At 41.0% G+C, this 23,937-nt stretch overlaps 1 protein-coding gene across 4 annotated transcripts in view; it reads right to left on the bottom strand.

The window, feature by feature from the left end:
* Positions 1–4,038: 4,038 nt before the first annotated feature.
* The window catches only part of ITPRID1 (ITPR interacting domain containing 1), a 76,291-nt gene continuing 56,392 nt past the window's right edge, over positions 4,039–23,937 (bottom strand). For 3 of the 4 annotated variants that reach the window (XM_084507527.1, XM_084507530.1, XM_084507529.1), the window contains 6 exons: positions 12,741–12,826; positions 10,865–12,370; positions 7,209–7,336; positions 6,419–6,530; positions 5,841–6,102; positions 4,039–4,806 (listed from right to left, as the gene is read on the bottom strand). In XM_084507527.1, coding sequence (XP_084363653.1) covers positions 4,775–4,806; positions 5,841–6,102; positions 6,419–6,530; positions 7,209–7,336; positions 10,865–12,370; positions 12,741–12,826 — 2,126 coding nt within the window. In that variant the 3' untranslated portion in view covers positions 4,039–4,774. The remainder of the gene's footprint in view (positions 4,807–5,840; positions 6,103–6,418; positions 6,531–7,208; positions 7,337–10,864; positions 12,371–12,740; positions 12,827–23,937) is intronic. The other variant, XM_084507528.1, reaches the window with a different exon arrangement.

The raw sequence follows: 23,937 nt of genomic DNA, 5'->3' as shown, positions 1-23,937 counted from the left end.
AGGTATGGGAATCTTGAAATGGGCACTTCACCTTTTTTCACCATCCCTCTGGAAGAGAGGACCTTCACCCTGCTCTGTTTTGGGACCCCAGGCAGCCTGCCACCCTTGGCAGATGCTTGCTTCCTCTGAAATCCCTCTGCTAAATGCTTGCTGCAGCCATTCTTGGAGGCAGCTGGCCAGGAAGAGAGCACAGAAGAGGGGGAATATTTCACCTCTGTGTGTATTTGTGGAAGCCTTTTGTAGGTGACATGGTCAGAGTTTGCCAGTGACAGGCAAGGGATATACGTGTGTCAGTATCTTCAGCTTAGGCCCCAGGGAGCCCTCACGCTCTCTTAGGATAAAAGGTGGGAAAACAAACAAACAAACAAACAACTCATTAGCTCCTGATTTCCAGTCTCTTGTACTTCTTACCTCCTCACTACTTCTGTGACTGTCATTAACTATAAGCACCAATGTCCTAACTGGCATTTATTTTAATGGGAAAAATATAATTTCAGGAAAATGCTGCCAGTGTTCTGCATTATTTGTCATGGTAATAAATGTTTTCCATATTAAGGCTCAATTGCCTCAATGGGACACACCTGTGTCCCTCTTACTAGCTATGAACTGTGCTAATTGAGTGAGTGATGTGCCCATGGAAAGACAATGGAAAAGAATGAAATGAAGATGGATGAATTCAAACACACTTCTCCAGCGAAGTGAGAATAGCATTGTTTCATGTTCTTTTAATTCCTGGAAGTCTCAGGTTCCATGTTTTCCCATTTGATAAGAAAATTGCCTTTTTGTTCATGCTTCATCCTCTTTTGTCCATATTCATTTCTACAAGGAAGATCAAAACCTTGTTTCTGGAGCAGGGGGGAGTTAAAACAGTCAACAGCCTTATAAAGTGACACTGCAGCTGTTTCTTAAGTAGCAATGGATCTTAATGAAACCCTGCTCATAAAATTATCATCCTAGCAGCAAGTAGAGGTCCCAACTGATATTGGGTCCCGACCATGCCCAGCTCTGTAAGAACAGAGTATGAAAGAGTAACTTCTCTGAGAGCAATTTAAAACCTCATTAGATGAGACAGAAAGAAGGCAATATAGAAGAAGGGTCCCCATGGGATAAAGACATGAGTCACACAGGGAACACACGGAAAAGCCAGGAATAGGACTCAGGGTTCCTGCCACCTAGGCTGACTGGTAGCCCTGGAGGAGAAAGGCTTTCATATCAAGCATCTCAGAACAAGTTTACTCAGGTCAAGATTTGAGAATTTTTTTTCAAATACTAACTCCAGTCCTCCATGGAGAAAGTCATGGGCCTGACCTGGGGCACCTCGTCAACGTGCAGCATGGAGACAGCAGATGTAAGCTGAGCTTTGCATCCAGCAGAAGGTCAGCACCACACCAAAAGCAGCCGTCCCCTGCTATTTGGCTGTCATACCCCTCTCCTGAGCCCGGCCTTCTCCTAAGCTGGTGTCAAACCTACGTCGGACTTGAAGTTGAAAGGGACTGAGTTCCCAAGATACTTCTTTTCTTGGAGTCTGTTGGCAGCATTGACAATTAGGCAACTGATGCATTAATATGCCAGGGAGGCTCTGATGTTTATTCATGTGCTGCTCTCGAGGGTTTATTGAATTGATGCCTGGTAAAGCGACTAATGGGAGCCCGTGGCAGGGTACCTTAGATGGATTTCCTTATTATCCCTCTAGATTTTATACTCTCTAGCAAAATCAACATTAAAGCTGGTGCACAATGCAGCCTCTTTTAGCTTCAGGGTTTAAAGATTTATGGGGCATCAGGGAAAACCAATGAAGGCAAAAGACAATGACAAAAAAATAAAATCCAAGTGACACTAATGGTGCTGAACTACAGTGAGCAAAAGAAATCATTAGTTTTTTTATTTTTCTAGCTTTTTTTAGGGAATCTTTTTTTTTCCTTTCCTTTTTTACTATTATAATTTTATTTTCTACTGATCTCCCCTGGCCTTCCTAATTTGTTTCCTCTCACATGCTTTGGTGAGACAGCATGTGGACCTCATACTCCAGAAATTGTTACCAGGGCACAGGTACTGAGCCCTTAACATGGAGTTACAAGAATTTGAGGTTGCAGTCTTATGATTCTTGAAGGTGAAAGATGCTGAAAGAGGGCTGGAGCAGGGAGAATCAGTACCACTATAAAACAGCAGTGTCCACCCCTATGCATAACTTTTCCATAGCAGATCTGAACAATATTGCATGAACATCTGTGGGGCCTTGACAGTCTCATGAAACAGAGCCATTGGTTCAGCCCATGTCAGTTCTGAGTGCTGGAATAAGGAGGACAACAGTCTTTAGTTCAAATACTGCCATGACTGCCATTTCTCCACCTATTTTCTTTTACTTTTTTTTTCCCCAGAAACATGTGACAAAGTCAGTTTTCTTCAGATTTCAGACTTGTGAACTGGTTAGCACTAATGCTTTCACAAGGAATGTAGTCCCCCTTGAGGTATGACCTGATGCCTTGTAAGCCTGCAAGCTATGGTTTTAGCTAGCTAGAGCAATTATGTTTCTCAATCAGATATATTATTCCATTAATTCTGTGAAGTTATCATTAAGAATCCCATCATATTTACTTATGAGTAAATATTTCCCCTGCCCTGAGGGGAAATAAAAGATAGCATTTAAAAGACTGGTAACACTGTGTGTGGAAGGAAAAGAAGGTACACAGCTGGGTTGCTACAGTCACCAGTACCACTCCAGGCTTTCTTAATCACAAAACGACTGCATGATTTTTTTTGGTCTTGCATCTTCAACAGCAGCACTGAGACTCAATCCAGACATCCTTGTAATATGGTTGGAGGACTTATGAAATTGTACTCCACCATAAATCAGAAGATTTTACCCCTTCCCCTTGCTTCGTATGTTTTTTATTGCTATGAGGTTATAGCTTAACCATTGTATTTATGGATGTCTGAGTGTTGCATATGGTGAACCCAATCCCCGCCACAGCTTGTATGAGATTATAATTAAAGTGAAGTGAGGAACTGGACTGCACACACAAATCACCTACAGACTGTTCAAACAGGAAAGTTTTGTTATGAGGAGTCAAATTCAGTCCTGGCTGTGAATGCAGATGGTAGAAGTTGAATGGCACCAGAGGTCCCATGTGATCTTCGTGATCCAGAATAGCTGCCACCTGCACACAAGGATATAGGACAGGCATACAGTGTCTGTAGCATCACATACATACTTAAAGCTTTTACTTAACATGCTGCAGTGGCACATTCAAAAAGTAGCTTGTTTTATGGTGTGGATAAGGAAAAGAAAATTCTTAGCTGCTCTTCCTTCCAGGAGTCCTTTGGCACTGGCATCATTGTATATCTTTCACCTTGCTCTTTATTTGCCTTACTCCACAAAGTACAGCATCTGCAATTGAAGTTCATAAGGTACTGGAGATGAAGGTTATTTTGGTCCTGTTTGCATGCCGCTTGCTGTCAAGATTAATCCCAGCAGCTTCAAAGTCACAAATCTTGATATATAAACTCTTAAACACTTGATAGTGTGAAAGTGGTGTACAAATCCCATGCGGGGTCTCAAGAAAGGGGCAAATTTCAACTAGCAAAATTCATGGCCCAGCAGGCTGTGGGGGATCTTGTCGGTTCCTGTGTTATGTACCTCTCCCCCAATCATTTTATTGCCCTGAACATCTGTGGAAACATCGAGGTGCAGGGAGCCTCCAGGCTGCTCAGCATGTTTGACTCCATTTTCTCCTTAAACATGTGCAAATGCTACTTCTATTTGCACCTTTGCAGAACTGTGATTTGCAACACCAAAGTCTAAATGACATCTAAGATCCCTCCAGAGCATTAAACAAACAAGCCAGTAGGATGTCTCACAGCCCGGGAAGGGCTAAATTGAAAGCAGTAGAACAAACTGCTTTGAAAATGAGCTAGTTGGATTTCTTTGCTAAACTCCAAACCAGAGAGGTCTTTTCTAGTGTTTTTTTGTTTGTTTGTTGTTTTGTTTGTTGGTTTGGGGGTTTCTTTTTCTTCTGCATGAATCCAAGTTCTGAGCACTCCCCAGAAAACTGAACCAGGATTCTGACTGAAGGTTTATAATCCCGCGATTTTTATTTTTTACTTTTTTTTTTTCTTCAGTTAGATTTGTGTGAAGCAAACATGAAAATGAAGAGGACAGCTAGGAGACTATCCACAGTAATGGTTTGACAGTGTGGGTATATAACATTTTATACATTGTCAGTGAGATCCTGATTTGATACGGACAACAGATACAAGCCTCATAAAATTAGTCAGAGGCAAATTAGGTTTTACTAGCTAGTTAAAAGCTAGAAGATGGCTAGGGGCTGGCTATAAAAGGTAGTTTGGACCTGAGGGTTAATATTGGTTGAAGGACTATGTTAAAATAACTGGGTTTAAGGAGAATAGCTTCTAGAGGTACCTTCTAGGCTGTCCACAAGTTTGTAAGTTTCTTCTTAAGACAAGCCCTCTCCTCTTCTTTGTAAATGACTTTACAAAGAACAGCCCCATGTCATGCCAAGAGTAATACAGTAAGTTTTGCACTCACAAAATAGCAAAATGCAGTGTCTCTTTTTGAAATATCCTTTGAAGATGTCTGCTTTTCTGGCCAGTCACCTGATTGCAAATGAAACTGCTGTGAACAAAACTTTGCATAAAGCAGCGTTTTGCTCATTTGCTTCTGAGATATACCATGTATTGAAGGAGAAAGGCCACAATTATTAATAACAAAATCCATCAGTCTGTCCTCCCTCAGTCTTTCCCTTCTGCTGAATCATTACCTAAAGGACTTCTGAAAGATTTCTTCAGCTGAAAAAAAAATAAACAAAAGGAAATGTGTTATGTTGAGAAAATGACCAAGATTACTCTGAAAAGGAAATGGGTACAAAAGGATGACAAAACCTGATATCAAATAAATTTCAGTTCTTTGCTCCTTACTGTCTATGGTTCTCATTCTTTGATTTGTGTGCAAAGGAATCTGATTCTGCTTGGTAATACCAATAGCAATATCAGCATAAATCAGGAAAGCAGTGTAATACTACAGTACAGAGTATTCTTTCCAACTGTTTATATGAATGTTATGCAAAATTTGACCCTAACTGTTCACTTAAAAGAATGATCATTACTTTAAAAATTGGGACACATGTTGAGATAAAACAGATCAAAGTGTAAGGCAGATAAGAAATTAGCTAGAAATATTTAATAAACAGAAAGGCAAGCAAACTTTTTTTTTTTTTTTTCTTTTATGATTACATTGTGAGATCAGATCTGTCAGAAATGCTGACTTTAAATTTCTTTGGAAAAACAACAAACCTTCCGTTTCACTGCCTTTACTGCCCTTGTAAAACCAGGTAATTGGCTTTGCAAACTGAAGCCATAAATTACTAATTTCACACTATAGGAGAGGTTTGAATATACCAATTAGTTGAACAGTTGCATCCAGAGTTCAAGCAAGCCTAGCAGACATCATGTACGTATTTATATATGCGTCTCTCTGGAGCATCTGGGTCATTGCCACAGCTTAGAGAGAAATAGCAAGGCAGGTCCAGTCCCAGCCTGTTCCTGTGCTGTCTGTGCAGGCTGACAGTGCCCTGAAGCACAGGCTCTGTCCCTTGGGATGAACACACCGTTTAGCAGGAAAGTGTCCTGATCTAGGCTGCGGCAACGAGGCACTGCATAGCTCAACTGCATTGTGAGTCAGCAATCCCTTCCACTTAAAACTTTGAGGCTGAGACTAAAACAGCTTCTTACATTGCGTATAAAGGTCTTAAAGTCCATTTTTGCTTGGGGAGGTCCTTTTATTTCCTTTTTGCTGGTGGAGGGTTCCTGTGGGTCAGACTCACCTGAATTCAGCTCAGGCACTGTCTTGGTAGAAAATGGTGCCAAGGGTGCCCCTGGCTGCAGGGCAGATAGAGAGTCTGCTGCTGTGATGTTTTTGCTAGGAGCTCCTTGAAGTACCATTTTTGAGCACCCACTTCTAGGATGCACAATGTCAGCAGCATCTGGAAGTGCTTGTTTATTCTGGGCATTTCTTTCTCCCTTCCAATCAGAGAGTCCAAGCTCAGAAAACAGATGGGATTGTTCTACCAGTAATTGGTCCAGCTGCTGCAGAGAAAATAGAAGGAAAAGCATATTGCAGTAATAAAAATATAATAGAAGGAATCAAGCAGGATACACAAGAGTATATGAAGCATGCCTGCTTCTTATGCTTGGTCTGAAGAAGATATGCTATGTTTGGCAAATGAGACATTGCCATAAAAAGGAGGAGAAAGGCCTAGAGGACATTTTATTCCAACAGATATATCTAATGTAAAATCTGCAAAAGGACTTCTATCAGTGGCCATTACAGTCTTTACCCTCTAACCCAAGCTTGTCAGAAAAACTTCCCACAAGACCCAGAGTGGTGGCTTGTGCAACATACCATCAGGATGCCCTCTCTGACTTGGCAAGTTCGATCATTCAGCTGAAATTCCAGCTCTGCCACCTCCTGACGAATGGCCTGCTGTAGGAGTTGCAGGTTTCTGCTTTCCTCCCTGCAGGGTCAGAAGTGAAAGCACACTTGAATGGGCAATGAGCACGCTCCTCTTCCTCTGCCCCACCATAATGCCTGTATCACACACTGTTGCCATCTGATTTCTACCCATGATCATGGAATAACTTACAAAAAATTATATAAAAAATATTGTCCACTCAACTCCAGGTCTTCAGTTATCCCACTTGCAAAATTAAGCATGTTGCATTTGTAGAGTGGGCTTGAGTCTGGGCAGGTTCATCAGTTCTGATATATTACTATCACAAAGACTACATAAATGTCCTACTTTCATGCAGCTCAAGACTAGAAGCCCCTACGAACTTTTTGTATAAATGAGGCTTCTCAATAATCACTGTGAACGTGGGCAGAATCCATGAAAAGCTAACTGATACCTATTCCTGGATTCCTATTACTATTAAAATACAGTAATTCCACACTAAAAATCTAGTCTACATTTATAGGGCAATTTTCCCCTTCATAATACATGATTGAACAGTATGGAGAGTAGCTGGACTTTCTTCTAAGCAAAAATCACAATACTTTTCCACTTTCAGGATGCCTACGGCTGTAACTCACTGACCAGTAATGGTAACACAAGTGTCCAGACAGACTGTAAGTGCCCATGGGCTGTTGCTGGTGCTAGCTTTGGATTTAAGTAAGTGTGTGGGGCTGCCTTTACCTTCCTTCATCAGGCATAACATCAGAAAGCAGTGCCTGCTGTTCAGTCAGGTGCTGTTCAATCTCATCCAGCTTCTCACGGAAGTGCTGGCAGGAGATCTTCATCAGATCTATTTCCTGGAGGGTACACTGCATAGAAAAGCAAGAAGACACCCCACTTTACTACTTTTCTTTGAGTGCCTCCATGGCAAGTGCATTTGAAGCTGACAGTGCAAAGGACATGGGCCCATCTCTTAACTGCACAACAGGGGCTCTGTGAGCAGCTGCCATGAAAGTCCAGATGGCACTTCAAGTGTGTTTGTGCTGGGTGCATCACTCGCATACCAGTCACCACCTTGTTTCCTAAATGATGTAGGATGATGTGGCACTAGTCAAGTCAATGGGAATTTCATTTTTGCCACGGAAGTGGGAAATGGACTTTGATCAAAAATCTGGCAAAATGCGACAAATCCTGATATTATGCTGTCGTCAGATACTATCTTCCAGCAGGATGAGTTACTATGAATTAATGAGAAATTACTGTCCACTGAAAGTTAGAAACTGTTTTGAAAAAGAGAACTAAGAAGAGGGAGAAGGAGAGTAAGCATGAGAGTGAAGAAATATAAGTACTATGAGAGGTACAAATGTCTTTCATGACAGGTTCTGCTAAGTTTCTGATAATTTCTCATCTATTACCCGTTAGACAGCTTGAATTGGATTTATCTAACGAAGTGCAGACATTTACCATAACAGATAAACATCCAAGTACGGTGACAGAGCAATTGTTCTGTTTCAAAATTAGACACCCATAACATGTCAGAGGATCTATGCCATAAATCATAGAATCATTAAACGTCACCATTATTATTTTTTTTTTGACTGAGAGAAGGAATCTAGTATGACTAATCACTTACATCTACTCTGATGTAAACATCTACACCAGGAATGTCTCAAAGAAGATCAGATGAATGAGTAGCAATAGTATAGAAAAAATCGTTAAGATTTTCCCATTACTACTTTGGAGCAAAGGAATAATATAAGTGCAACCTGCTAGTAACATCAAAATAAATCCTGCTGCTATAGTCCATAGATGTCTAAGTTTCTAGACATATTACATACTTTTCCTTGACTTTTAACACTTCATTAAAGGAAGTAATGCAGACAGCATCATCAAAGTGATTTTGGAGACAGTACCACCTGCCTTCTGAAGGCATGTCCCTATTACATCTTAAATTGCTCAGAGTGCAAGAAGGAGTTCAGCATGTTCTTGCTTTGGCAGATTTTAGTCTCTAGCAAATCATGGGAAGATAGTGTAGGAACCTGCACTCCACTGCTGACTACCATAACTGACCAAGAGCAAGAGTCATGTCTACAAAGTGTGGCAATGCTTGATCTCTTTGAATCCCTGGAATCACAGCCTTTGAAGATCTCTTCATTTTTGTATGCTTGAATGTGTCCCTCAGGCCCACCAAGGCCTGAAACATGAGGAAGTCAGCCCTGCTGAAGGAACAGCTTCAGCTCGAGAGCAAAAGATGTTCCCCATGCATTTGATAAACCTCATCCTCAATCTCCATTTCAACAGGCACGCTCTTGATGTGTATGAACCCAGGGATAAACTTTCCCATAACAGCAAATGAACTATCTAGCTTCAAGTGGCATAGGATGGCATCAGAAAGGGCTAATCAGAGATTGGTAGTGATTTGACAGAGCTGGTCCTATGACTGTAGTGGAGCAGAGCTCTCCTAAGAGTCTACTCCATGTGGAGCACAGTTGGTTCTCTTAATGCTATAGGTTAGGGCAACAATCATGCACCCCACTGAAGCAGTCAACTGTTACGAGGACCTTCGGATCAAGTGTTGGCTGATTGCTCATCCCCCCTCAGCTCCCCTCCACAGTCTTTAATCTTGATCCTCAGGAAGTTTGCCTGTTCCTAGATGAGAGCGCTAGGTACTGCTAGTCAGCAGTACCCATATAATAAAGAGGACTTCATCTCACCACCAAATCTAGAGATCAGGATATCTAGCCATCAGAAAGGTGTGCCCAAATGAGACTGAAGAGCTCCTGTCCTGCACGTCACTATGAAGTCAACAGACTATATATAAATGATTCCTCAAGACTAACAGAAATCTGGAAAACACCATGCAAAAGATCCAAAAAGTATAACGAGGTTTGTGAAAATGTTATGGATGAGGTAAGGACAGCTCCCCTGGCACTGACTGTTCAGGCATATCACAGAGCACATGTTCACATAGATTTATTCATAGTTCAATCTCAGCAGGGATGGAGGGGGGGGACTAACTTGCCCAGGAACACTCCAAGGCAGGCCATTTTTTCAAGTAAAGTGAGTACAAGTAGGGTACCATTACTATCTACCAGTTGCTCCACAGTGGTTGCATTCCCTGTGCATGCCCTTGATAAATGGGGTAGAACCTGAGAGAGCTTCTTACAGTAAAATACGTAGAAACTACCTTACCTTTAGTGTAAAGCAAAAATATGCAACCATGAAATATCTACAGAGTGGCTAATATTCAGTATATTCACTCTCTTATTGCACAGTGATGGTGATGTGAAGCCATATCCCTAAGGACAGATCTTGGATAACAGTATGGTGCAAAGCCTTTTCCTCCCACACTCCCTGTCCACAGACTGCAGAAGAAAAATCACCACTAGCCCCTATTGGAAGAGTGATTAAGTAGTAATCAGTGAGAACAAGCTTCTAGTCCACCATAAGTTACTGATTCACTGCCATCTTGTGGCAACAGCATGATAGCTAACAAATGCATGTTTTTCCATATAATGTTAAAAGACAAGACATTGCAGATTTATATATTCAACGATGTGGCATCAAAAGAGGAAAAACAGGAAGTCCTGCAAAGAATCTGGATGTATACTGCACTACATTTTTCCCAGGACATAAAAGCCCTTCTCAGTTCCATTCCTTTCTTTCTTACCCAACACATCCTGAGTCTTTCACAACTTTTGGGACCTCTCAACAATTCTGACCAAAAAAATAATAATGTGGTGACTTTTTACTATTGATCTTTTTATTGCAAATGGTCATCTTAACACAGCCTTAGATTTAATGAAAACTGCTTACTCTACCATGATAAAATGACTTGAGGCTCTGAGAAGTTGCTCTTCCCTTTGATTTAAATCAGTTTGGCTTATGGTATGTATCTGAATATGTACATTCAGTATTTAACAAACACTATAATATAAATTGTTAGTTCTCAGTAAAAGAGGATTGCACTAAATTATATAACCTTGCTTCTTCTACCCAGTACAATACTCAGTTACTGTAAATCATCCGATTCACAGAAACTAATTGAAACTCATTCTCTAAATCAAATCTTATTTCTTCTCTGCACTTAACCTGAAAACTTTATCACCTTTATTACACTTTATTACTTCATTCACAGTAAATATTTTAAGACTGAGTTGATGAACATACATTATGAAAGTAAGCGGCCCAACAAAACTGAAGGTACACAGACATGTTTGCCATGTCTGTCCAGAACGGAGTGCTTCTTTCCCTCCCCATTTTCTCAGTTTTATTCCCAAGATATGTCTCACTAAAGAAACAAGAAAAATAGCAGAGGAGAGATAAAGATAGCTTGCGCATTTAGCAAATAAGTGTGTCAGCCATCTATATATTATTATTTGAAGGAACCTACTCACTTGAGGAAGATTTCGCATCGCAGTTTTCTGCAGGAGTGTCAGTGTCTTCAAGAGCTGCAGCTTGGTGGTGGCGTGGTTTGAGCAGCAGCCTACAAGGCGATGGGGAGAAACAGCCACAGGATATGTCCCTGAGCAGCAGCTGTGGCAGCAGCAGCAGCGACAGCAGTGATTGCCCTGTGCACCTGTGATGCCAGAGGTTTCACCCCAGTGGTGCGATCTGTATTTGCCAAAGAGCATGCTGTCTAGAGAGGCTGATTTTGTCAGGTGGCTATGGGGTGGACAAAGCAGTAGTGACGGCCTGGTTTTCCTGGTGAGGGTGTCAGTTTGGCTGGAGGACTCAGTGGTCTGCTTCACACCGTCCTTTGAAGCCCCTGGGTCTGACCACACAAGATGACGACCATCAGGGAGCGCTAATATGCTGAACATGTCCACAGGGTCATCCTTAGCAAGGCTTTCAATGCAAGGAGCATTTTGCCCTTTGCACTTCACCCTTGAAGTAAACTCCAGCCCTGAAGGCATCTGAACAGTAACAGATTTCAGAGGAGTACGAGTCATTTCGCAGTTTTGGACAGTGCCTGCCTGTTCAGGTTTGTCAGCACCTAACATCTCCCTTATGCTACCAGTCTGTTGATCTTCAGGGGAGCTTAATCCAGGCCCTTCTGCTAGGCAGCACAGAGGACTGCAAGATACTTGTGAAGAGCTGCTTGAAGTGGCACTACTCCCACTCTGCACTGCCATGCCCTGACACAGAGTTTCTGTGAGCCCCCTTTCAGAGAAGTATCTTGTATTTTTTGCATTATTATCCAAGTTGCAGAGCATCTGTCTATTTGTCTCCTCATTCACTGCAAGCAGGGTACCATCTTTGCCAACCACTTCCTGGCCCCACCACTGTCCTTTAACATGTTCTATACTGCTTCCATGGGCATTTTCTTGATATGCAAATCCAATGTGCTTTTCAGTCAGGCACCTCTCACCTTCATCATTGCCTCTGTGTTTGCCCTCACTGATGACTGCATGGTTTGTATCACTCAGTTCAGTGAAGGCTATATTTGCATTTTTATGTCCTGTACTGAAACAAAACTGATGATCAGATTTTGAGGAGATAGGATCTCCTTCATCCTGAGTATCACTCTTAAAACAAGGAGTGTACTGTTTCATGCACTCCTCTTTTTCCAGTTGCTTTCTTCCAGTTTTATGCTCTTTCTTGTCCATATCGTGTAATCTTTCTTGGACAAGACTATGTAGCTCAACATTACGGGCCTGATAATCACCATTTTCTGCAGTCAGCAGGAGACTAATCTCTTCTCCCTGGTCACTGCATGCTTTTGTTGGCTTAGATACTTTCAAGATGCTCTCATAAGCTGTGATGAAGACCTCAGTAACACAATCATCTGGATTTTGTTGGAAATCTTGATTTAACATAGGAAACTTTGTCCTATGTGACAGGGCTGTTTCTTCATTGTAGTTATCAGAAATAATATTCATCTTTCCTGACAAAGATGCATTCTGAAGAAAATAAAAGAAGAAAAAAAGGGAGGAAAAATAGGGGGAGAAAAAAAAAATATATATATATTACAGTTTTAATTACAGTTTTACTATCATTTTCATTTAGCAACCACTACTTTGTTCCGTCAAAGATTCATGTCTCATTTCTTCTCTAACCTTGCGCAAATCTTGCATTAGTGTGGTGGGAGAATTGCACAAAGCTCTGAGAATGCTTCTTGCCTTATGAGGTTTTCTAGGAAGGTGAATTTGTTTTCATTAAGCTTTCCTGACTCCATGATTATTTATTTATTTGTTTGTTTGTTACTTGTGCCAGGGTTACAGAGTTTTCACAGACCTGCTGATTAATATAGAATATTGATCGATTCCTTACTTGCAAAACTAAGGGCTCTGGCAGCTCCTCCATGAACCCACTGCTGTCTGATTGGCAGCTGCTTGTTCTTGTCACCATCACCTCTGCTGGGGGAAACAAAAGGATGAGGCATCAAATAATGAAAATCATACAATCTATTTGTAGACAGCAACTGCAGAACCAAAAACACATATTATGTTTTTTAAATGAATTACTTGCGTTGTCACTTAGTATCATCAGCATATCAGTCACTTTTCTATTTCAGATGAGAAATACGTGGTTCCCATCTCAGACATTACAAAATTTGCAACGAAGTTGCTGAAAAATGCCTGTTTTGTGGGTGGTCTCAAAACTCATCTTTGCAGTTTCCCACAAACGACATCGTGGTTCAGCTTCTCCCCCAGGGAGACTGCTCTACAGATTCTCTAAACTTTTTTTTTTGAAGCTGTTTCAATTACCCGTTGCATCTTTGCCAGCTGTTGCTTCCAGTGTGTTAGTCTGGCCTATAGTTTTCCATACATAAAAATGTAGAAAGGCTTAAAAATTTTTGAAAAGTATAAATGTTTTAGTTGAGCCACTATGAAACTCAAAATAACGCCCCATGAGAGAAAGACCCTCCATCAGAGGATATAACAAAACTTGACCTTCATGCTTTAAAGTCTGCAGAGTTAGAAAACCACGTTATCTGCTTATTTAGTGCCTGTTTTAATCCTGAAACACGTAGAATACAAAAGTAGCTGAAATGCTACTAGAAATTATATATAGGGGGAAAAAAAAGAAAAAAAGAAAAAGAATTAAAAAAAAACAACAACAACAAAAAAACAACACGCATAACTTTTAATGGAAGAGTAGTGCTGTTAGAATTCACTTTCTAACCTAGTCAAGACCAGGTGGCTGTAGTCAGGTCTGGCCCATTACTTGAAGAAATGCAAAGCATCTGTTCCAACAACACAGTCAAAAGCGTTTATGTATTGCAACCGTCCAGTCTGTCCAGACACACCATTAACTAGCTAGAGCACTACCCAAGGTATGTGATGGTACACTCTGGGCTGATCTTTAGTCACAAGGTGAAACATAATGACTGGATTAAATGTCCACAGAGACAGTTAACATCATTGCCATTAGGCTACAGAAAGACCTCCACAAGCCTCCCTGAACTCCCTTGGAAGTAGGTGTCAGGTGTGCTCAGCTATCATGGCTCTCACTAAATAACATTCAAGGTATATACATAAACCAAGGCTCAAACCACTCTGGAAGTCTGTCTCTGTATTTAAAAAATGGTTATGTAACAGGACCTAATGACCATTCTGAGTATGAATCCAGTTTCTACAATTTTTATGTAAGCAAAATAGAAACTTCCAAGAGAAAATAAATTCATGGTTGAATGAGAACCATCTTAAGCACAATTCAGTCAAACCGCTGAAGGTGAAATCACCTTCATCTGAGTTAGGCATCTAATTTGCACCTACCTACATGTTAGATGTGTAGTTAACTAATATTTCCAGCGTAAAGACTTAAATTCCCCATTTAATCTATGTAAAGTGAAGTCTTTGAGGATCTGTGCTGCAGATCTTTTCCAAGTACATTCAGGCGCCTAATTTAATCATTACATCCCACACCGACATGTGAGATCCTATCAAATGTGCCAGGCCATATCTAGGCTATGCATGCAGGTGGAGATAAGGAGTTTTTAAAAGATGAGATTTTTCTCTGACTCTGGAACACTTTATTCAAAGCCAGTGAAAGTTTCAGTGATTTCCACTGAAGTCTGAATTTAAAATAAGACGTAGTGAAAACAAATACGATCCTCCAATTCAAGGAGAAGTGAAAAGCTATAAAGATTGTCATAGTGCTCCCACAAAGACTTCAAGTCTTCAAGACTTCACGCATGCTCCCGGGAGAAATGTGAAGCAGTGCCGTGTTGGGAAGAAAGGTCATGCTGCAGGCTGGGGCTGTGTAGAAACTAGATTAAACATGATATCCTTTTCAAATTGAGGCAGCTCAGTTTTAATGTCTATATATGAGAGTCAAGTAAACTATGTCTGGTTTAAAGTCTGTATACCAGAGTCAAGTAATATTTGCAGCATTTGTGAGAGGAAGGCAGCATTTGTGTACTGAGGAAACCATGCTTTGGATGAGGACTGGGCCAATCTATCACTTCGTTTCAACTTAGTGTCCCAAGCAGGGAGGGAGTAAGTGAGGCTGAAAATTAGAGCATGGCTAGTGCTGTCCTGAGAAGGAACAGTTTCCCTCTTTGTGAAAGTTAATAGTTTGCCAATGGTAACAGTACAGTTTTTCTTGGCAGGCTGTAGTACCTGGTGAGGATAGCTATAAGCCCAAGTTTCTGCTAGGTCTCCCAGGACAAATTCCTATAAATATCATCTTTTCTGAAAACATCCAGACTGTATGCTGTTGCTAGCATCTAAAAAACTCTCACTGCTTAGAAGCAACAATTCCTTATTTTTAAATGAACTAAGTCTTTCAACAACAGGAAGAGCATCTTTAGGAAGGATACAAGTTGACCAAAAAGACAGTAGGAAGGATCAGCAAAATTTGCATGGTATACTTTGGCATTTTTTAAATGTTCCTTTCTCTTTCAAATATACCTTTATTTTTATTTTTATTTTTTCTGAGAGTAACTTCATTTTTTAATTTAAAGTAGAAAGGTGAAAAAAAATGGGTTAAATCACCTGAACATTAAGCAAAACATGTTTTTAATTCCAGTCTACCTAAACCACATTTTTCCCCAATCATTTGGTTCATCCAGTGAACCAAATTATCCATTATTCATGTAGTTCCACTCAGTTCTCCTAGTGTGTGGAGACACCCAAACCTGTAGAGATTCTGCAAATACATGCAGAGCATCACACAAAGGAAAGATAAAGTATGTTTGGAGAAGAAGTAGAGACGCAGACCAGTATTCAACTATGAGATAAAAATTACAACTCTGGGCCCTGTGCGGAGAATACATCTGGCTATGCTGGAAAGAGGAAACCTGAGAATTGCCCCTGAAGACCTTGGTGAGGAAAACCTTGGCTCTTCGCCTTTCTGTGCTAATTGAACTGGGATAGTTTAGCTCCTGCATTCCATTTCTGTTCTGCCTGAATTTTAAATAAAAATAGGTTAGAGGAACTTACTAATCAGGTTGCTGCTTCATTCTGTACCACATAAGAAAGTACATGCCTTCCAAACCTCAAAGGTCCCACAGCTTTCCAACCATTTACTTGATCAATCCAATTTCATTAAGAGACTTTCTCTCTCCCCTTATTGGCATGCAGATACAGTGGCTTCCGTTTTCACCAGCCTTCCATGCAGGATCTTTCTGAACCTACTGGGCTTCTAGGTTTACCACTAATGAAAGAATATTCCCTAATTAATAAAAAAAATAAGTGCTGGAGTGCAGTTCTGGGTTCCTCTGAAGACTCTGCAGCTGGTTTTATGTGGACTTGGCTGCAAACAACACAACCTCTTTCTAGTTTCCAACCTGGAGAATACTCACAACATGAAAAGATGCCATGAGAACTTCTGCATTGCTTATAAATCATACTATATTTTTTGTATGTCTAGTGAATCACATTAACATGGGTCAGTGCACTCCAGTGTTTGTTTTCTACCTCATTTGAGTATTTGGGGAAGCACAGGCACAAAAATTTCAAAGGCAAGAGCATTTGTGCAAATTTGAATTTTAAATTCACAAATTAAAATCTGGACTACTCATCCTGTCATAGGAAATAACAGAACAGCCAATTGCAGCCTAGCAATGCCTTTTTTTTTTTTTTTTTTCCCTGTAGTTATTTAAATGTTGAAGGACCTTGATGTAGTTAGGCATTTCTAAAACTATCTGTTATATACATGGGACTAAACAATGCAGAGGCACCACAATGTAGTCAGATATCATGAAAGTAAGAGAAGCCTGAAAGGCTTAGTCTAAGTTTTTCACTTAGCTATACAAGCAAAGACAGTATGCAATCTCTCACGTGAAATGCTTAAGGCACTAGCATCATTACAACTTAAACACTCATGTTAAATTCAGCAAGAAAACTAGATTTGGGCTTAAATCTATGCATAATGTTCCCACACCCAGAGTTTAGTGCACACATAAATACCTTGTTGATTGGGGCTTGACAAAACACTTCAATTCAACAATAGTTTAATTCAACAACAGTTGAATGGAAGTACCACTGAAGTAAGAGGTGGAATGAATGAAAGTCACACCACGTCCATGGAAGTGCCAGAACTGAATAGAGGTTTTCTTATGTTCTGTGTTTTGCTTCTCAAAAACAGGCATCAAATACCAAAGGCACCAAAGCTGCACAGCTCTACAGCTCTAGCAGAAGCAGGTAAAAGATGTGAAGGCTCTGATTCTCCAAAATATTGCAATAAATAAATAAATAATAATAAATAGATAAAAATGAATGGTTTCTGTCTTATAGGACAAAAACTGTTTCAGAAATACGTTTTTGAACAATACTTTCAAAACAGAAATGGGTTTATTTTGGGTACCTACAAATATCCTTCCCATTTGGACATATTATCCCTCCTGCTCTGGGAATTGTAGGTCTGTACGTTACCCTTAACAGCACTGTCCTGCCCATAACATTACAAAAAAGCATGTTGCAGTAAGAGCTGGCTGTGTGTTAGAGGAATATATCAACTGCATGGCAGTTACAGATGGTCCTGTCTTGTGATGGGAGAGTTGCTGCAGCTTACTCCCCTCTCTTGCTACTCAGAGAGGACTGGCACTGCTGATTTTAGGTCTCACACTCTATTATATGGCCAATAAGGACTAATAAAACTCCACTGAAAATATATATTTCACATAAGTCACAAAGAACCATTTTTTTGGCATTGTTACCCAGAACAGTAGATTTTCTGAAGCCCATTAAACCTTGTTGCACCAGAAGAAATTATTTTGTACAGTTTTCAGCATTTTAGGGAAAGAAATGTTGCTGTTCATATCGGTTCCCATGTATGTGGCAAAACCATGCTGTCTTTCCCTACTTGGAGGTAGCTCCCTCACAGGCAACTGTATTGATTATTGGCTGTTGACTATGGACATAAACATTTTACTTAGTGCCTGAAATGCAGGAGAAAGTCTTTTCTTAATCCTTTTTTTCTTTTTTTTTTTTTTTTAAATATTCCTGTATAACTTCTATAACACCAATTCACTTTCCACATTGCAGAAAGGATGATGAACAAGTGAACTAAGTTAAGAAGGTTTATTTATATCATTTGTTTTCTAGCCAAGCATAATACACAGCTCTACAACTGTCTTGCATGTAAGAGACATCAGTATAGAAACACTAACTATAATGGTGCTGCGGGACTGATCCCTCTCTATACAGCTACATCTGTTTTGTGCAGCATTTCAGGAAAACAATCACCAGATGGCAGCAGCACATAAACCACAAATTTTGTTTCCAAAGGCCAACATAAACCACAGTTTTTAACGACATCCTTTGCAGATTTAATTTTTCAATGACATTGTAACAGAAATAAGATAAACCATCTTATTAGAATAGTCATATTATATGAAAGCAAATTATACACCCCAAAATGCATCAGATGCAGCAAAGATATCTATTCTTATTCAAAACCAAGCATAGCTAAATGTCTGTCCCTTGGTCCCTCTGAAGTAAAAAATTGAAGGGGAATTCCATGGCAAACATCTAACACAGTGCGACTGGGTGAAAATACATTAAACACAATAACAAAACTCTATGTGAGGTTAATTTCTGTTATTAATTGTGCCACACCGTGATGATAAGCGGCGTACAAATGGCACAAAAGGGTCTGTGTCTGGTAGAGATGAACACAATCTGGCTCCTCTGAGGAATTTCTTAATGCTTCTCAAAACCCTATTCCCCCTGCTCTCATTCAATCTTCAATAATTTTCTCCCCATTATTATGGGTAACACTGGTATATTTAAGACTTCAGGCATGCATCTCTTTCCATGGGGATGAAGCCAAACTCATTCTGAACAAGAGGGGAAGGTCCTGCAGCCCCAAAACTGCAAGGAACTGCCGTAGGCCAAGAGTATACATATGCTGTACCCCAAGGTGGTGAGACAGGGCCAGGGGAGAGATGAAAAGCAGAGGGAGTGTGTCATGTGAAAGCCACAGATATTTTGATTCATCTCTACATTCAGTCTGCAGTTCTTTTATCCATGGGGTCTGGATGTCATGGCCATCATTAGCAGGAGGCACATGCCCAGCTCCAGGCGTGCTCCCGCACCCTGTGACCGGGGGTGCACACATGGTGCTTTGTGTCCTCCTGTGCAGGCTCCTACTCCTTGCCCAAGGCACCGCTCCCAAATCCTTTAGGAGGAGATTGACCTACATGCTCTCCAAATATTAGCCGCAAGCACCTCAGGGAACCAAGTCAGGGAGCATTAAAGGTGCAAACTGCACTGGCAGAAATAGCTGCATAGCAATTCTATGTCTACCATCAGCACATTCAACTTCAATTCTTGTCCTACAAAACACCTGAAGAAAAAGCAGTTTTGCACCAGGTTCCAGCCAAGCTTTTGGCTTAGGATTCAGCATATAGGATGGTTATGTCTAGCACACTCATGGCACAGCACAGCCAGCAGGCAGAGCACAGCAGCCTGGAGCTGTGCCCAGGCTGCAAAACCTGTCACAGAAGTTGGGTGAGAGGGCACGCTTGGCTCCCTGATCCTGTGGCTAGACAACCACTGATACCTAAGCCACATACTAACGTGCTTTAAAACCGGTGGACATATTTACTGATTTAAAACTAGCTTCAGTACATCTGCTGTACCCTACAGTCAGCGCCGTGACAGCAGGTATAAATATACTCCATTGTGAAATGCCTGGGGCTGGTGGGTGGGTTGGCTGGCTCTTTCACATGCTCACATTATGGGTTGTCCATAGCTCATGTGTGGAAAGAAGCTTTGCAGAAGAATTGAATTAGCTGATAATATTCTGTTAAGCTGCTTGTTAAAGAGAAGAAAACAAAACAAAACAAAAAACAACATTTTTTATTTCCTTTCCTTCCTACCCAAATCATAGATGAATATAGACAAAGGAAGTAGTGTGCTCACCACCTTTTGCATTACTGAAAATCATATAATTACCTGCCTAGCACTAGTGAATTCTCCTTTGCCTCCCCAGAGGAGGTCAGTCTGTGGACTTCAGTGGCAGGGTTTCACCATTCAGAATTTTCCGACTTTACCTCTTTTAAGAAGTAGATAAGTACAATTTGGTTCCTGAGTCTGGAAACCCCCTTTAGAGTATTTAAAGTATCTGGGGACAAAGGTCACATCAGGTTTGGTTATACAGAGTGACATCAGGAATCTCACAGGCTGTCACAGAGAACAGCAGACACACCCCTGCAAGCTGCCACACTCGGGAGTAAGGCGTCTGCCTTGCCTGCCACTCAGAGCTTCCGATCATTTCTTGCTTGTCCTACACAAGAACACACTGCCCTAGAAATGATAAAAGTATAAATGAGTAATCTAAGAGCTGAATTTGACAGCGAAAGAGAGAACACTGTAGGCAGTTATCTGTGATAAATGATGTTTCTGCAGTCTGGGAGGTTAGGCGTAGTGATGAATCTAGTCAAAACCTGAAATTGCAGTCACTTTGACAATGGTCTTTTATCTTCCTTCAGCTGATGAAACAGCTTCAAACTTTGCCAGGTCCTCCTCCTACTTTTCCTTGAGAGTCAGTATTACTTCCATCTTATTTCAACTGAGCTTCAGCCAACTGTCATTAATTCAGATTCGTGCTGCTGCCAAATGTCGGGAGAGATGGGTGATGGTTGTGTCTGCTTCTGATGAAAATGAGAGGTAGAGCTGAATGTCATCAGCCTACACTGTAGATCATGTTACATCACAACTTCTCCCAGTAGCAGCTGCACATAGATAATGAATAAAAAATAAGCAATTGCAGTGAGCCTTGTAGGGCTCCCTGCAACCGTGAGCACCTCACAAAAGGACGGATGGCTTCTGGCAAACCTTACAAAGACCTTTGAGAAAAATGAGCAAAAAGCCCCTTTGTTCTTGCTAGGGTTCAGCAACTGCTGCCTGGTCAGCAGTGGTCAAAGCAATTGGGAGGTCAAAATACACGCCTGGCTTTTGGGCATTACTTTGTAGAGATCAACAGCCAATTACAGTAGCTCTATTTCCATGGTAATATCAATTAAACTGCGTTCAGGGGGTCTAAGAGCGTTAGGCTTAGTAAGCCTGCCTCTCTGTGTCAGTGATATTTTCCTGAGGAAAAATGCTAAGTATCAGTCAGTAGATGACAAGTATGTAGAAGATCTATGGAATAGGAAACATGTTTCTCATCTGGAAAGAAATCTGATTTTTCTAGAGCACAAAAATATACCCACAGTAACACCAATGTCCCCCTCTCAAAAGGGTCATTGACAGTAGGGGGAATCAACCCCCTCTTTTAAAAGCCATGGCAAAGCAATATAGAAGCATCAGAAAAGCATCAGAAATGTATGTTCTCACAAACCTGGCTTGAAGCCTGAGCAGGATATGTGTCAGGAATTACGAGTTTTGTAACAAGGTTTAAGGTTCAATGGTCACTCTTTCAGCTGGCACCATGAGTGCAGCATCACGGTGGTCTGGCAAGGCTCTGACCCTGCTGTGCTCTGTTGAAGGTGTTGGAAGGAAAGGCAGAAGAAAAAAATAGAAAATGACTTCTTTCAAGGCCTCAGCACAACTTTAGCACAACTGGATTTCATTTCAGAAGTTTTCTTGTTTAAAAGGCTATGGCTATTAATCTAAATCCATCCCTCAAACTATTTGGTTATTCTCTTGGTTACCTAAGGTATTTTATACCCCCTCCCCTCCCCCCTCAAGGTTTAAACAACAGCAGGTTTTATAACTTTCACTAGGCCATCTGCCTTAAGTATGAGATGTGCGCATATCCTTTCCCACCAGGATGAATCAGACTGCTGCAGCAGGACCTAAAATATGATGCGTATGTGCAACAAAATGTTATAAATGCACAGTGACTTTTAGGAATGTACTCACTGAAAATCATACAAGCCCCAGTGTTCCTGGGACAGCTGCGTTGACCTGAAGACTGGCCTCCTGGCACCATCGGCAGGAGGTACGACCTCCCAACAACCATTTCAGAAGTCTGTCAGACTTCCTTTATTTGCTGCCCATCTATTTTTTGTACTAGTGACTGGCATCACCACCTGCTGGGTTTTCACCTTAATATCCATTGCTGAACTTGGATATATGCTGATGAGTGACACATGTCAAAGACCGTGACAAAGTGAAGCAGTCAGTGTATTCTCAAGAGCAACAGAATTGCCTCTCTGAGAGGACTTCTTTGAGGGGATCAGGCAACTGAAGATGTTTCTGTACTGGCAGAAGATACAGGAAGGTTTGAAAACTCATAATTTTATAACCTTGCCTTTCACTTTTGCTCTTTTCTCTCAGCCTCTACTTTCTGACAGTTTCTGCTTATTGCTGGGATCACACAACTTCCCCTCAAGATGTCTTCAGGCTACAAAATGCATGAAAATGACACAGCTTCCTCTTAATCTCCCTTATAGGTCTCTAATGTAAAGAAATAGGAAAGAATTAGAAGGCCTTTAAACGGTTCATGTGCAGAAGATGGAAAAAAATATAGACTTCACCATCATAAAACAAATGAAAGTAACACAAAGAAACTAAAGAAAGCAGATGACTCCTTTGTGCCAGGTCACCTGCAGAAGATAAAGCTGTTGCAAACAGGACTTCTCCTCAGGATGCATAAAGATTAATATCCAGGAGCAAATTCCACAAATAACGCTGATAAAAGCAAAACTATTTTTTGTAGAAAATGCAGGACCCTCTGAGTGTTCTTGTTAGTGAGATCTTTGTGAATATTTTTTAAAGGACTGGAGATTTTTTTCTCCTGTGAAAATATCTGTGATGCTAACTCAAATGAACTGTGCTATGACTGCTTCATGAACATATAGAAGTGTATTATGGATCTATTACTCATCATGTTTTAGGAGACCCCATATGAGGAAACTGTATGTGATCATTAATGGCAAACCTAAACATAAATATCAAGCAGTACCAACAGAAGAGTAGCTGTAGGAAATTTTTAAGTTCCAGATTTTGACTGCCACTTTAACAAGCGACCTCTTTGGCTGTCTCTTTGCCTTTCTTTATTCTGTTATTAAAACTAAAAATTATTGTTATAAGTGAAGAAAAACAACATGATGCAGGCACTACAGTAAACAAGAAATTCTAAATAACAGTTCACTTCTTTACATTGAAAATAGAGAGAAGTACCTGGAAAATCCTATACTCTTCAAAGCATAGGAAATATACACATCTTTTCTTCTTGCACTTTAGAAGACATTGCTCCTTCAATTGCACACAGACATTACAATGGATAATGGATAACAAACAGGATTCACGTTCTTGGCACTCTGTCAATTACAAGAAATGCCAATTGCATTCTGTGAATATTCCCATGGTGCCAAACCATAAGAGGAGCCGGTGAGTAGGAGGAGTGAAGGTGTGATAATTGAAAGAATTGCCACTTGATAAGTCACAGGAGCTAACGCGTTAGCTCAGCATGCGGGGAAGCTAGAACGTTCCCAGCTGCTGCAAAAACTGGGTGTATGCGATCCCTGGCACCACTCGTTGGGACAAGATGAATCACAAATGCTTCAGTAGCGAGCTACCATGTCACAGAGAGCCAGATGGAGGTGGTTACTTCCCTGATTGATTGCCTCTTGGGCTACCAAGGGCTTTTCCAGCAGGCTAATGCCTTTCTGTTGGCACTCGAGCACCCGGGAGCAGCACGTCCGCCTGGGTCAGCACCACACAGGAATTCTTGCCTCTTGGGCATGTGGCCATCCCCACAGAGGGAGAGGGAAGTAAATAAGAAGCAAGGGGGAGCAGGTGCCTACAAGGCACCCCCAAGTAACACTGGCTTCTGATACCTCCCTAATAGATGTGGCTGCTAATGAATTTTCAGGCACGTGCTGAGTGAACAGGGGTGAACAACGCTGAAACATCCTTTAGTTAAACCCAGTGCTTTACACAGGCTAATTGAAAAAGGAAGGAGCAGCAGGGGTGGGGGTGGAACAAGGCAGAAGAGGGGGTGGACGGGGAAAACAGCTCTATTTTTCAAGTGCTGAATTTGAAATCCCTGCAACAGATGAGTTTACATGCAAGCCTGCACCTCATCAGGGCAAAGATACAGTGAGTGTAGTCAAGTAATTTTCCTC

The sequence above is a fragment of the Aythya ferina genome (assembly GCF_964211825.1).
Source record: "Aythya ferina genome assembly, chromosome: 2".
Classification (NCBI taxonomy): domain Eukaryota; kingdom Metazoa; phylum Chordata; class Aves; order Anseriformes; family Anatidae; genus Aythya; species Aythya ferina.
The sequence above is the reverse complement of the archived record's forward strand: the minus strand, read 5'-3'. Positions and strand labels throughout refer to the sequence as shown.